General features: G+C 40.3%; 1 protein-coding gene across 1 annotated transcript; it reads left to right on the top strand.

Annotated features, from left to right (window-relative positions):
* The first annotated feature begins 636 nt into the window (after nt 1–636).
* Nucleotides 637–3,953, top strand: LOC124139419. The gene is made up of 2 exons (XM_046506457.2): nt 637–798; nt 948–3,953. Exons 1-2 carry the CDS (start codon nt 650–652, stop codon nt 3,127–3,129), a joined length of 2,331 nt encoding a protein of 776 aa, XP_046362413.2. The 5' UTR covers nt 637–649; the 3' UTR covers nt 3,130–3,953.
* Nucleotides 3,954–15,145: the final 11,192 nt, after the last annotated feature.

The following is a 15,145-nucleotide window of genomic DNA, read 5'->3' as shown; positions in this document are numbered from 1 at the left end:
GACAGAAATAAGTTGAAAATTATACTCATTGGATGTTTTCTCATGTCGATCGAACGATTCGAAAGTTAAGAATAGTTTCGATCTTAAATAATGTTCGATTTTCGCATTCGATAAATTATCAAACAAACTTTACGACCTCTTCTTCAAATGTGTTTCTTCTCACTGACAATTCACTGAATGCGTCGTTTGTCACATGCACAAAAGTGACAAAACCTGTGGATAATATATTCTTTTTCCCCCCTAAAATGACAAGTTTTCGAAAATCAGTTATAGTTTAAATCAGACGTCGACGAAGTTGCCAATGTTTAAAATGTCAAAACTAGTACAAAACTGAATCAAAACAGAAGCGCAATAAATAGGAACCTAATTGTCTGTGAAAAGCTCTCAATATAGGGACTGATTGTTTATAGTTTTCATCTTCGCTGCAATTTCATTTTTTCAGCCTTATTTTAAGCAATTTGCACAGGTGCTGTATATTGGCAGGATTTAACTGTCAAAATTATGAATATCAAGTATCCTATCAATGTGTTAACTTGAGACAGACATTTGACCGGCGTTCAGCAACTCACTTCAGGGCCTCAATGGACTAAGACTTGTTGTTAGGGTACTAGTACCAAGTACCTGCTAATGGCGAAAATCCCCTTAGAATATGGCCGACCTAAAACGGAAACACCACCGCATTTCGAAAGGGGATAAAGTGCCTGTATTGATCGAAGAAGCATTAGATGATGTTATAATTGTGACCTTGAAAAGTGGAAATAAAGAATTTCGTGGAGTATTATTGGATTGCAGTAAGAGGTATGCCTAAAATCATGCGTTAAAGTTGGTCAAAAATACGGAATTTGTGACCGATTTTTTACTCATCTGTCAAACTGGATTTAGAATTTTAGGCATTTTGTCAACAAATAATGACCGATTTTCAAGTTCATTGTTTTCATTTATTTCAGAAACATTCCTCACGGCGTTTGCTTCTCTTCATTACCCAAAACTCCTGATAAATCTGCAGAAAAAGGCGTCAACAGCACCTCAAATGAGGCTGGAGAAAATGAAAATGGACAAATTAGTGTGTCAGCATCTACACACAGATTCACATACAACAATGATCCAGTTTCATTGACAGATAAAGTTGTGTTGGTGCATCCTAAAGGCAGTCTGCGACCAGTTCGCAGCAAAGCAGTGCGTGATATTCGCCTTAGACCCCGTCAGACTCTGTGTTCTAAATGTAAAAACATGATCCATGAAAATGGAAAAGTGTCAGCCGTGAAATCTTCCTCCCCGAAACAATCGAAACCAGTTACGAACATCACAAAGCCTCAGCTGAGTCCTTCACGACATTTAAATCGGCCGATGGTCACATTGAAATGGGGTTTGAGAAAAAGAAAATATCAACAAGAAGAAACAAATGAAAATGAGGTGAAAAAACCTGCACCTGCAAAATCTACAAGTGCGAAAACACGAGAGAGGCCAGAGAGACAAACACGTAGTTCTGTGGACAATAAGATTGCCCAGGCAAAAGAGTCATTTCCTGAAGTAAGATTGTATAAATTAGAGGATGTTAGAAATGAAACAAAGGCTGCTCAAAGTGGGGCTCAGAATGTTGAAAGTAGATCACAGAGAGAAGCTGAGCTGCCGGAGCAGAGTGATGAAGTCGACAGTGCTACACTTAAAACTCAAGTACAAAGTGATTGTGGAACAAAAGCTCTGAATCCAAAAGCGACACCTATTATAAAGATATCCTTTGGAGATGGGGCTGTGCTCAAAATACCTCCCCGTCTACCTGGTGCTGAAATTGATGATCATGTGGAAAGCAGCTCGGAAGAAATTCAAGAAAAGCATGTCGATCCTCCAGTAGAAAATAGGAATTATGTTATGCATAAGAAACTGAAAAAGGCCATGAAAAAGTCAAAGGAAAGAGTGCGAAACAAGTCAGGTGACCATGAAAACAGAGCGCAGAGTTTGGATGAAAAATCAGATAAACATCATAGGAAGCACAAACGGAAACACAAGCATCGCCATCTTAGTCCGTATGAGAGTCGTCCGCTGGAATCAAACACAAATGTGATTATTAATGACTGGAATGCTAATGAAGAGAAAGATTTGAAGGAAACTTTTGACAAAGATTCTTTAGACAAAGAATCCTTGGAAATGGAAAACAAAAGTATCAGTGATTGGGTTGATCAGATTAGCAATGGAGAAGATGAGGACAATGAGAACTCGGTGCCAACTCAAGAAGAGGTTCGACATCCACGGCCACGATTACTCTACACATGGAACAACAATAGAGGTCTTTCACGTGTGGAGGCAAGTCCAAAAGAATTCCGATTTTCCCCTGAACAAAGGTTTCCCTCGGAAGAAAGATTTCCTCCCGAAGAAATAATTCACCAAGATGACAGATTTCCCCCAGAAGAAAGATTTCCAGTTGAGGAAAATTTTCCTGAAGAAAATTTTGTGCCAGAACAACGGTTTCCGCCAGAAGAACACTTCCCTGAAGTCGAACAATTCCCTGTGGAACAAAGGTTTCCGAACCCAGAGCCATCTTTAACATACGAGGATTCCCCGCCTCCCATGATTGTTGGAGTAGGTCCCTACAGTCCGATAAGTTCCGCGAGTGAACCCTCAGATGACCCGACTGACTTGCATGATGGTCTGTCGTATGGCCCGCCCGGGCTCGGCACCATGATGGGGGAACTCAGTGTGGAGGAGCCACAGACAGATTCAGATGTGAAAAACATGAAACCGCTCATGATGAAAATTCAGACCCAGACAGTGGTGAAGTGTGTGACGGAGACGGGTCGGCAGCTTCATGTGGGGGACATTGTGTGGGGGAAGATTCAGGGCTTTCCGTGGTGGCCAGGGAGGATTCTCTCCATCACAGTCACTCAGAAAGACAGTGGTGTCGTCATCGCACAAATAGCCCATGTGACCTGGTTCGGCTCGTCAACTATGTCGCATATGCAGTGCTCAGAACTTTTTCCATTTCTGGAGGATTTTAAGCTCCGCTTTAATAAGAAAAAGCGTGGTCCATATCGGATTGCCATTAAACAGGCCACAATGGCGGCACAGTCAAACTATAGTAACTCAGGCCACCACATTGATTTGGAAGATCTGGATGAGTACAAGTCAAGTTAGGTACATGAACCTGATTGTCGGGTGTTGCAAAGACTTGGAACATTTTCCATGAAAATGTCTATAGAGTGCTGTAAGAAAGGAAGCGCCATTGACAGGTCCAGTTTTTGGTCCACTGATAGTCAAATATTAAAGACATGGCTAGATATATATTGTGACATAAGTGCTTTGTAACCTACAGCTAAGCTTAGGGATTACACCTTTTTTGCTCAGAAATATTTCTCAATATATGGTATTTACCGGTAGATTATTTTAGAACGTTATGACACGGCATCGTCATTGTGAGGATTGTTTGTGAGCCACAATGTGGATGGTGATGTATTTTGATAAAATGGACCTTATTTGTACCATGTTTGGAAACTTGTTAGAAAATGCAGCCAGCCTTTATCATTGATGAGATGCGCTCGTTGATATTAACAATAATTTTCTGTTGACTCAGTCATAGAAGGGTAGGGTGCTGTACAGAGTTGTGTCCCTTAGTGGCCTTGATCGTGAGTTTAAATCCTGGACTCAAGCGGATTATTCTCCATGTTTTGTCATCTTCCCGAGGCAAGGGTGTTAACTGACCATAAAAGCTCAGTTTCCATCCTTGCCTAACTGGGCTGGAATTCTGGAGTTACAGTTTGGCTGGACTAAAGAGTCTATGCATAGTCCAATCATAATCGTGTTACGAACTAGTCATCCGGGCATGGATTTCAAATTGCAGATTTCGGTCAACTGCAGGATTTGCAAAGCATGTGTACTGTCAACAGATATTTTCCAAATGTTTTCATGTTTTTAATCAAGGTGCTCAAGTGATTTCATGCACTTTGCGAGGTAAGACCACTTTTATTACAATATAGATCTTTATTATCAATCAGATCGTCTTGACTGGGTGCCGCCATTTTGTTTGAAGCAAATGCATGTGATATGAGAGGTCGAATCTGATTGGTCAGTGGGAGGGACATTGAAGGAACTTAACTCGTAGTAGCAATTGGTGACGATTGAGCCAAGAAATTCCAGCCCAGTTCGGCAAGGGTGAAAACTGGACTTTTATAGTCAGTTAACGCACTTGCCTCAGGAATATGTGTTTTGTCAGCACTGTCTGTACCTGTGGTTGCGATGAAAGACCTGAATCCTACAAAATGAAGGAGACATGCCTTGGTATACTGAAGTAATGTTTAACTTTAAAACTGCGTTCATGTAATCTTGCTCGCTAATTTCAAAGCAGAGATAACCCCAAACTCACTGAATCCAAGGACAGTAGAGTAGCCTCCAAAATTATTTTCTTCAAACTTAAAACTTTTAAATCTTCTTGCCCAAACGCGTTTTTGGAATACAGTTCTTTCGATTTAAGAAAGACGTACATAATATCAGCTGAGCTTATTAGATTGAATAAATGAAATATGAATGGGAGTAGAGCTAAAGTAACAGACTGTTCTTGGTTCTCTGGCATGATTACCATGGTTATGTGGATGACAAGATTTTGTTTTTGTCAATAGAACAAATAGGAGGCTTAACAAGACCATTCTGTTTGGGTTGTAGTGCCTTAGTTGAACATTGAACATTCTGTAATGCATTAGATACTTGGGAAGGCATGAATATGCTTGGAGATAGTACGGGAAAATATGCATGAATTGGTAATGGTTACCATGACGACATGGCCATATAGGCATAGCTTTAGATTTCACAAGTTTACTGATTGGACATAAGGCATCTTTCACATGCTTCTTAAGAGTCATTGATTTAGTTTAAGTAGACAAGATAAACTGAAAAGGTATCAATTTTTTGGTAAATACAGATCTAGTGGTAAAAGGTGCATTCAAGCATCCCTTAATTTCTACTCATACAAAATACCCACAAGAAATCTAGATTGCAGTTTTTATTGCTTTCAATTTTAGACTAAATATATTTTGAAGATAGAAATTTGAGTTTAAAGGGATAACACTGCATGAAACATGCTTCCGGGTGTGGATGGTTTGTGAATGCTAGTGTCAGTACATATAGTGTTGGGGGGCAGTTTTCAGGAAAGCAGCATTATGTAGTGGTTACAAGCATCGGGCACAAATAGATCATAGTGCTATGAATATCAGAAGTCAAGGTTGAATAGTGCTTAAGTCATTATCTTAAGTCAGTGATACATTTTGGTGGCGTGACCGTCATAGCCCGATGATTACAACCATCTTACATGTGTATCAGATTGTTGGGTACGACGGAAGTAGTGCTATGGTCTTGTAGGATGCACTGATCATAAGGTAGCCTGTATTCTCATGGTGTTCTATCATGTACTTCACCTGGACTGTTGTACAAAGCAATCTTAGTGCTAAGGTGATCGTAACTCCCATACCTTAACATAGACTTATGACAGTAGTAGCGCTAAGGTTGTTTTGTACAACAACACCCTGGACTGTTGGATTGTGATAAACTTGGCAGGTTTGGTTACTTTGTCCAAATACCATCTTACTTTCATCATCAGTCCATAAATGCCATTAGTAAATAATTGTAAATCTACATATCCTTGATGGATTTCGTTTTTAGATATACATGTATATATCTTGATAACATCTTGTGTAACTATCTTTATGTTAACTGTGTGTACTGTCTGCACATTTGTGTCGAAGGCAGAACCATTTTATTTGTTTTCATCAGGCATTTACTTGCACAGTGACCTGGGCCCACTTGCACAAAGCGATCTTAGCGCTACGACTATCGTAATCCTATGTTTAAGTATGGGAGTTACGATCATCTTAGCGCTAAGGTCACTTTGTACAACGGCACCCTGGGCCCACTTGCACAAAGCGATCTTATACCTACGATTATCGTAAGCCTATGTTTGAGTATGGGAGTTACGATCACCTTAGCACTAAGATCATTTTGTGCATCAGGTTCAGAGTTTCTCTTAGTGGGTGTAAACCTTCTTCAGACTTGTGGGCACCCATGTTGAGAAAATGTATGCAAGGAAAGACAACTCCAAAGTAAGCACAATTTTGATGTTCATGATAAAATATTACAAACAGAGTTTTAGCCAGGCATAGCCAAGAAGTATTGGTCACCCTAAAAAATGCAATTTACAGGATAATGGTATACAGTTTTTTAATTTTCATGGCTTCATACTGTCTTTCATTGGTTGTTGAAAAGGAGCACTGAAATATCATTGTACCTTTCCACATCTACTTACAAGGGGATTTCTTCAGCCATTTTGCGAAGTCCTTGTGGGGTTTGTTCATCGTCCATCCGTGTAGTGTCCTTGCCCGGATTGTTAGTTCTTGGTAATTGTTTTACTGACCATGTTTCCATTATGAATACGCAATGCCATTTAGAAAGTGGTCAAATGTAACAAATGTTATTTTGGGGATAACACTTTCTTGGTAAAGTTCAGATTCTTGTACTTTTTGGGTTGAGTCCCATCCGTGATTCGAACCCACACTGCCAGAGTGAGGCACCTAATCATCAGCACACAAGGTCAGCGATCTAACCCACTCAGCCACTGAGGCTTCCACAAAATGATAGTCCGACAACTGGTAGTCTAGATCATGTACTGGCGATTAGGTGCCTCACTCTGGCAGTGTGGGTGGGATTCAACCCCCAAAAGTACGAGAATCTGTACTTTACTAAGAAAGTGTTATGCCAAATATAACATTTGTTTCCATTAGTTTGCCATCACCCATCATCTGCATACTTTTCAGGATCATTGTTCTGACATGTTTATATGAGGGCTGTAACAAATTGTCCAGATTCCAAGCTTGTAATGTCTGAAATAATATTAAAACCCAACAAGTCAGTCGGGCAGGTGACCCGTACATGTTGCCTGCCCATCTTCAAAGATAATAAAGGGGTGGTCGGGTAGCCTAGTGGTTAAAGCGTTCGCGCGTCATGCCGAAGATCCGGGTTCGATTCCCAACATTGGTACAATGTGTGAAGCCCATTTCTGGTGTCCCCCCGCCATGATATTGCTGGAATATTGCTAAAAGCGGCGTAAAACCATACTCACTCACTCAAAGATAATAAAACTGAATATGTTACTAAATCGTCTTAAAATTCTCAGCCAGACCGTCGGGCAGGTGGAAGAAAATTTCATGCAGGCTGACAGAAAAGGCGGGCAGGCAGTTATTTCGGACAGTGTATTAAGATTGTAGCAATATTAGATACAACGCGAGACACAAAACCCTGTGTAGTTTGCAGCTGTTAACAAGGGCTGAATGTGAGAGATTTTGACATTTTTGGCAGTGAACACACACTACCATTTAGAAAGTGGTCAAATGTAACAAATGATATATTTGGGATAACACTTTCCTTGTAAAGTACATATTCTGACATATTAGGGGTTGAGTCCCATCTGGGAATCGAACCCACACTCCTTGAGTGAGGTACCTAATCGTCAGAACACAAAGTCCGCGATCTAACCCACTCAGCCACTGACGGTACCACAAGTGTGGGTTCAAAATCCGGATGGACTCAACCCAAAAGTACTAGAATCTGTATTTTACTATGAAAATGTTATCCTAAATATAACATTTGTTATATTTGGCAGACAACTAAGTCCTCCAGGTTTTGTGTTTTGGGGGATGATGTACGAATTACACATTTCAATTTTGTAATGCATATATTATTTTGAGGGTAAAAAGAAAGTGACAAATGTACATCTAATTTTCAAAATACTGTCCCACTTGTTTTGTATAAACACATGGCCTCACATTGTCATGGGGATGAACCTTTACTGATTATTAACTGAATCATTACAGCCCTAGGTGTCATGTTTCTATCAATGGCACCAGGGATTTATCAAGATCTGCTCCGAGGACCATATTTGGCCCCAGTCCGCAGCAAATGTCAGTAAAATCTCCTAAATTGTAATTACAAAATACCCATTTAATGTTGTGTAATAATTTCATGGCTTTGCAGGAGTGACTTGTGTTTCACTGACCTATTTGAGCAAAATAACATTTTTTTTCCAAATTGTCTGCCAAGGGCACTTACCGGCAGTTTGGAATCCTGGACACGTTATTACCTCCCTCATTGTCATATTTGTATCGAAGGCGCACAATACATGCCATCCATCACATCAGGTCACTATGTACTTTCATTTATAAACATTTCAGGTGAGCAGCTGAAAGCTGATATTACTTACTGTTACAAATAGTCATTTGTACTTTGTTCAGGATTTGTGGAATTGTTTTGTGCACTGTACCCTCTTAAGTTCTTGTTTGGCTGTTATGGAAGAGATTGAAATCCAATATTTTGTTGTGGCTGCATTTAAATTTATTGACGTGACTGCAAATGAGGTATCTAGGAGCACCTGTTTCTTCTGGCAACTTATTCCACTGTACAAATGTAGGCTTTCACTACTTATTATCAGTAATCCGACTCCTGGAAGACTATATTGAAAATGAATACTAGAAGTTAGCCAGTTGCTCAGGTAAAATTAGATAAAGCTCTTTCAAAGAATGAAATTATTTTTGCTGATGGTTGTGGTTAAGGATAATTTGGAATTTGGGGTTAGGAAATAATACTGAAGTTGTCTAAGTGTGAAAAGTTAAAAATCAAGTTTTCTAGGATGTTATACTAAGTGGCTCCAGTTCCAGGATAAGAGGAAATTCTCCTTTTCTGGGGGTAGAACAAGAAACAGTAAGAATTTTAACTTGTCAGTTTTTTTTGTAAAGTTAGTGTTATCGAACATGGGGCAAAAACTTGGCTAGTGTTATTCGATGTCCGACAGCTGGACATAATGGACTGATCTCTGGACACAGCTAAACCTTAGGGTCTTTAGCCTTAAAATACTAAACGTGTTGAAGGCTGTGTCTTCATGTTACTTTGGAAGGGTTAGAATAGGTCCCCAGCTGCCCAACAGCATGGATCATTGCTCATGTCAATCACTGGATTGTCTGATCCAGGCTCAATTATTTACAGGACTCTGTCATTAAGCTGGAATATTCCTGAGCAGGTATTAATTTTAAAGACTATATTGTTTCTTTGATGAAAAGTATTACATTTAACTGTCAAGTTCATAAGGGATAAAATAATACCAGTGGTAAGTAGGGGTGAAACGATACAGCAAGGTCATGATACGATACGTATCACAATACAAAGGTCACAATGCAATATGCATCACAATATGCATATTTTCATCAAACCATGAAAAAGTCGAGACTTTAAGGGTTTCAGAGCAGGTTCAAAAGGAAAAGCTAGCTGTAGGCACATGTTCATTGTGGCTCTTTTTAGTAGTGAACTTAATAACAACACATTTTGTGATTTTTGACTGACAAAAACGCCCGGGGGTCATTATAGGAGCAGTAATGAATGTAATTTAGCAAGTGTATCGTCTTGTATCGATACAGAAAAATTGTATCGTGTATCATATTGTATCGTTTCACCTCTAGTTGAAATTAGGCTAGACAAGCAGGGCACCTGTGATAGTGTCCCCCACAATGCCTGGTGGATGCAAGCCCCAGGCTATTGTTGTGTCACACCATGAGCCACAACTAGTGATTTTAGCCCTGTGTATGTGGCAACATCTGTATTGAACATAAACTCAATCAATAATACTTTCATATTTAAATTAATTGTTAATAAAAAAACCATGACACTTTTTTATGGATAGCAACTTATTCTTTGTACGATGTTTCAGAGCTACTTCTTGCTTCTGGCATCCTTTGCCTGAAGATGGAGCCCCGAAATGTTGTACAAAGAATAAAAGAAGTTGCTGTCAATATAAATGTGTCATGTATTCATGTTCTCCCTACTTCTTAATGCCTGTCAAAGACTAAATCAAAAGATCAGGAAAGTCTTGGTGATGTGAAATTTACCCAATAATGTGAAGGTTATCTTTGTTGTGATGTGTGCCCTTGTGGACGTATGTTGATGTGTGTCCTAGTGGACGTATGTTGATGTGTGTCCTAGAGGATGTATGTTGATGTGTGTCCTAGTGGGCGTATGTTGATGTGTGTCCTAGTGGGCGTATGTTGATGTGTGTCCTAGTGGGCGTATGTTGATGTGTGTCCTAGTGGGCGTATGTTGATGTGTGCCCTAGTGGGCGTATGTTGATGTGTGCCCTAGTGGGCGTATGTTGATGTGTATCCTAGTGGACGTATGTTGATGTGTGTCCTAGTGGGCGTATGTTGATGTGTGTCCTAGTGGACGTATGTTGATGTGTGCCCTTGTGGATGTATGTTGATGTGTGTCCTAGTGGACATATGTTGATGTGTGTCCTAGTGGACGTATGTTGATGTGTGTCCTAGTGGATGTATGTTGATGTGTGTCCTAGTGGACGTATGTTGATGTGTGTCCTAGTGGACGTATGTTGATGTGTGTCCTAGAGGACGTATGTTGATGTGTGTCCTAGTGGGTGTATGTTGATGTGTGTCCTAGTGGACGTATGTTGATGTGTGTCCTAGTGGGCCTATGTTGATGTGTGTCCTAGTGGACGTATGTTGATGTGTGTCCTAGTGGATGTATGTTGATGTGTGTCCTAGTGGACGTATGTTGATGTGTGTCCTAGTGGACGTATGTTGATGTGTGCCCTAGTGGGCCTATGTTGATATGTGTCCCAGAGGATGTATGTTGATGTGTGTCCTAGAGGACGTATGTTGATGTGTGTCCTAGTGGGCGTATGTTGATGGGACGTATGTTGATGTACATCCACAAGGCTGTAAATGTGTACATACTGTATATAATCTGTGAATAGAAGAGTCCAGATATATATGTGTACAGAATGACTGACTGGAGGTGAAAGAGTGCAAACACAACGAAAGTATTGCCAAAATGTACCCATATTTTGAAGAGATGTAGGTTTATTTTACGTTACTTTGGTAACTATGTTAACTACAGCATGTTGATTCTTTGTCAGTAGAGATATTTGTTTATGGAAATGTCGAATCCATTCATCAGTATTTCATTCTTTACCATTTTGTTAATGTCTTTTCATGTTGTCTGTCTGTGTGCCTGTGTGAGCATATCTTCAGTATGCGATGTTACGAGTGCCTTTTCCATGTTGTAAGTTCAGTAACGAAATTCAAACCATCATAAGTTCTTTCACTCAGTCGCATTGCGTTAGCCAAACACTCCTCTGGAGTAGCACCCTGGCAGATTTTCCTGTTTAGTTTAGTATCAATATGTAATATTGTTTAAGTGGGTGATATTGTTTAAGTGGTTAATATTGTTTAAGTGGGGAATATTGTTTAAATGGATACTTTTTGGAAATGTTGCATGTAGTTCAAACTTTGGTCCTTGGTGTTGTTATCTGAGTGGATGAATCGCTCAATGCCTGGAGACAGGATAATGGATATTAATAACAAACAAATTTTACAATTTAAACAAAGGTAGCTGGAGATCTAAGTGTATTTACATATTATTGAATGTAAATTATGAGCAGAACTTCTAAGGAAGAGAATTTACAGATGTCAATTTCTGTATTATGAGGAACACATTTCGGAGTATATGCTTACTCCTTCATTAGGTAATGAATTTTTCTTTCACCTGATGAAGGAGTAAGGATATACTCAGAAACGTTGTGTTCCTCATTATAAAGAAATAGACATCCATAAATTCTCTTTCTTATGTGTATCGTGTCTAAATGCCTTTCAAAGACTTCAGAACTTCTAATAATTTACATTGATTAAGAACTGTTAAATACTTTCTGTTTAGACATATTCTGATTACTTTGAGAGAGATTGGCTTGCATGAAACAGCCGCCATTCCCACCAAAGGCAATTTAGTGCGTCCATTAATGGGGGCTCACTACTTCCTGGGGGGAATAAACTGACTGTTGTCACGCTTACATGATGTCCTTTGACAGACTCCTAAGGTTTTATAGATCCAGAAGCTGTAAGTGAAAATATGTTGTTTTTTTTCTCAAGTCTTGGATTGAAGCAACTTACATGCACATACTAAGGGTGTGTTTGAAGTGAGAGTGATGTGTGTTTTGACTGAATCAAATGGCACTTATCGTATATCATGACAAATTCATATCCCACCTTTCACAAAGCACATTGTCCAGCCTGTCATTCATCGGTCATGTGATTCAAGCTGAAACCATTCACCAATGCACCATGATATCTGACTCAGTGAATGTTGAACGCCATTTTAAAGTCTGATTCTGTTACACTTGACTGAAGTTTGGAGATTTTTGCATATCATATCACGAACTAAGTAGCATTTACATTTGTTGGTGAATGGTTTCAGTCCTGCTGTACAGTCTTACATTGGTCAAGAAGCCATTGTTCATTCACAAGAGACGAAGCATTTGGTGAGGTGTCATTTTCTTTTATGAAGCTGCTTAGTTTCATGCTAGTTGCAATATGAATGTGTAAATTTCTCTGTTGTATCAAAGTTGGAATGTGTCGGGTGATTTCAGTGTATCAAGTGAATAGTTTAGAATATTATTTTGCCATTCTTTTGATGAGATTGAAATTATTGAATTCACTAGTAAATAGAAATTACTGATTTCATATTTCCAACTTAGGCACGAGGCCTACTTGTGGTATTGAATGGCCATCAATGAGTCCCATGGGTCTTCTCAGAGCATTCTCCTCTGTAACTATTAGCTTTTATCTCGCTTTACATTAAAATACTAGCTACTGATTGGTTAAGGAGCGGGCAAATATTTTCCATGTTGGTACAAAGTGGCAATAAGCCCAACTAACTTGACCAAGCAGTGAATAGAATTTCTTTTGAGGATGTCTTGGGAACAGTGGGGCGAAACAAACATTATCGTTAAATGTCAAGATGGTGACTCGGTCATATAGCAAATTGAAAAAAGGAATGTATGCAGTGCCAAATGAAATATTCCTAATTACATATCAGGGAGATCTTTATACGAATGTCATCTTTACAGATTGGAGGTATATTAGTTGTACATGGTTAATCATTATGTACCCTGTTACCAAGGAAACAGTTTGAATCTGTATAGAAATAGGCCCATGGGACACATTGTAGTATCCTAGGAACCATTCAATCAAAATGTGAGACGTGTCATGATGCAAGAAGTACTAGTCAGATTAAAATAACAAATGTTTATTGAAAGTTACCATGGTTACACTGTGTGAATCGTGTTTATCAAGTGTTTGTGAGGCTTGGATTGAGAGAGATGCTGCATCAACCTATTCTTAACCTGTTGAAAATATCATCTTTAAACAATTAAAAAATGAATATTAAGATGTGTTGCAGTTCTCTTTTTGTTGTTGTATGAACCACTGCCAGGATTTGAGGACAGAATACAGCCCATAAACCCCATGCTTTGTGAGGATCCTTTGGTGGGAATGGAACCCCAGTACTCAATGCTTGTCTCCAAGTACTCCAAGGGGATTCCAGGGCAGAATAGGTCCCCACTACTCCATGGGGATTCCAGGGCAGAACAGGTCCCCAGTACTCCATGGTTGTCTCCATGGGGATTCCAGGGCAGAACAGGTCCCAAGTACTCCATGGGGATTCCAGGGCAGAACAGGTCCCCAGTACTCCATTGGGATTCCAGGGCAGAACAGGTCCCAAGTACTCCATGGGGATTCCAGGGCAGAACAGGTCCCCAGTACTCCATTGGGATTCCAGGGCAGAACAGGTCCCCACTACTCCATGGGGATTCCAGGGCAGAACAGGTCCCCAGTACTCCATGGTTGTCTCCATGGGGATTCCAGGGCAGAACAGGTCCCAAGTACTCCATGGGGATTCCAGGGCAGAACAGGTCCCCAGTACTCCATTGGGATTCCAGGGCAGAACAGGTCCCCACTACTCCATGGGGATTCCAGGGCAGAACAGGTCCCCAGTATCCCATGCTTGTCTCCATGGGGATTCCAGGGCAGAATAGGTCCCCAGTACTCCATGGGGATTCCAGGGCAGAATAGGTCCCCAGTACTCCATGGTTGTCTCCATGGGGATTCCAGGGCAGAATAGGTCCCCAGTACTCCATGGGGATTCCAGGGCAGAACAGGTCCCCAGTACTCCATGGTTGTCTCCATGGGGATTCCAGGGCAGAACAGGTCCCCAGTACTCCATGGGGATTCCAGGGCAGAATAGGTCCCCAGTACTCCATGGTTGTCTCCATGGGGATTCCAGGGCAGAACAGGTCCCCAGTACTCCATGGGGATTCCAGGGCAGAATAGGTCCCCAGTATCCCATGCTTGTTTACCCATGGGGATTCCAGAAAACATCCACAAACACTACTGTGTGACTGTGTGTTAATCACAGGTAATGTCTCTTCATCTGGAGTACACGTTCATCTTTGAATACCAAACTTACTTTGAAAGTAATATTAATGATCTCCACAAGCTGTTTATTTGAGATTTTGTGGACAGACAACTTTGAATTAATTTTGAGAGGCTATTGTTTCTGTCCAACTTGTCTCACCAAGATAGGCCAGCCACACTGATGGAGATCAGCGTACCTAGCCTTGATCACAGGATAAGAGGGACATGGACTCTGTCGTTACTTCTTTGCCTTACCACTGACCTAGCTCTAACATCACTCGGTGGAACAACCCTGAAAGATAACATGCTGAACTCACTTGTGTCTTACTTAACATCACTATTGACCTTCTGTTGACCTACAGCTCAGAACTGGCCCCTACCTTGTTTCAAATCTTTTCTTTGTTTTAAGGAACCTGCTTTGAATTTGCTGAAGTACAAAATGAAAATATTGCTTGCAGATTAGCTCCATGAGATGTGTTTTTGAAACACAAACAACTAGCCCAATATGTAGCAGATGTTCGCAAATCAACATACTGAATTTTATCGTGTATAAGGCCTGGTTAGTTTGGGTAAACCAGTGGTGGACCGCATCAGCAACTATCCACGCCATCGTGTCGCCATGGCAACAATCCACCAGGCAACCACACACTGCCGCCTAATCCTAATGTGTTAACTCTTACAGACAGAGATTACTGCCAACCTATTCTGGCTAAAAATCCCATGGGGGCATATGTAAAATATACAAAATACATTTGGAAATGCTTATCCATTAAATTACCAGTGAGATAACCTAGGATCCGGGTCAAAATAGGTCTTCAGCAACCCATGCTTGTCTCCCTGTAAAGATCCGGGTCAGAATGGGTCTT

The sequence above is a fragment of the Haliotis rufescens genome, unplaced genomic scaffold (genome assembly GCF_023055435.1).
Source record: "Haliotis rufescens isolate VD_foot unplaced genomic scaffold, xgHalRufe1.0.p SCAF_27, whole genome shotgun sequence".
NCBI lineage: Eukaryota > Metazoa > Mollusca > Gastropoda > Lepetellida > Haliotidae > Haliotis > Haliotis rufescens.
The sequence above is the reverse complement of the archived record's forward strand: the minus strand, read 5'-3'. Positions and strand labels throughout refer to the sequence as shown.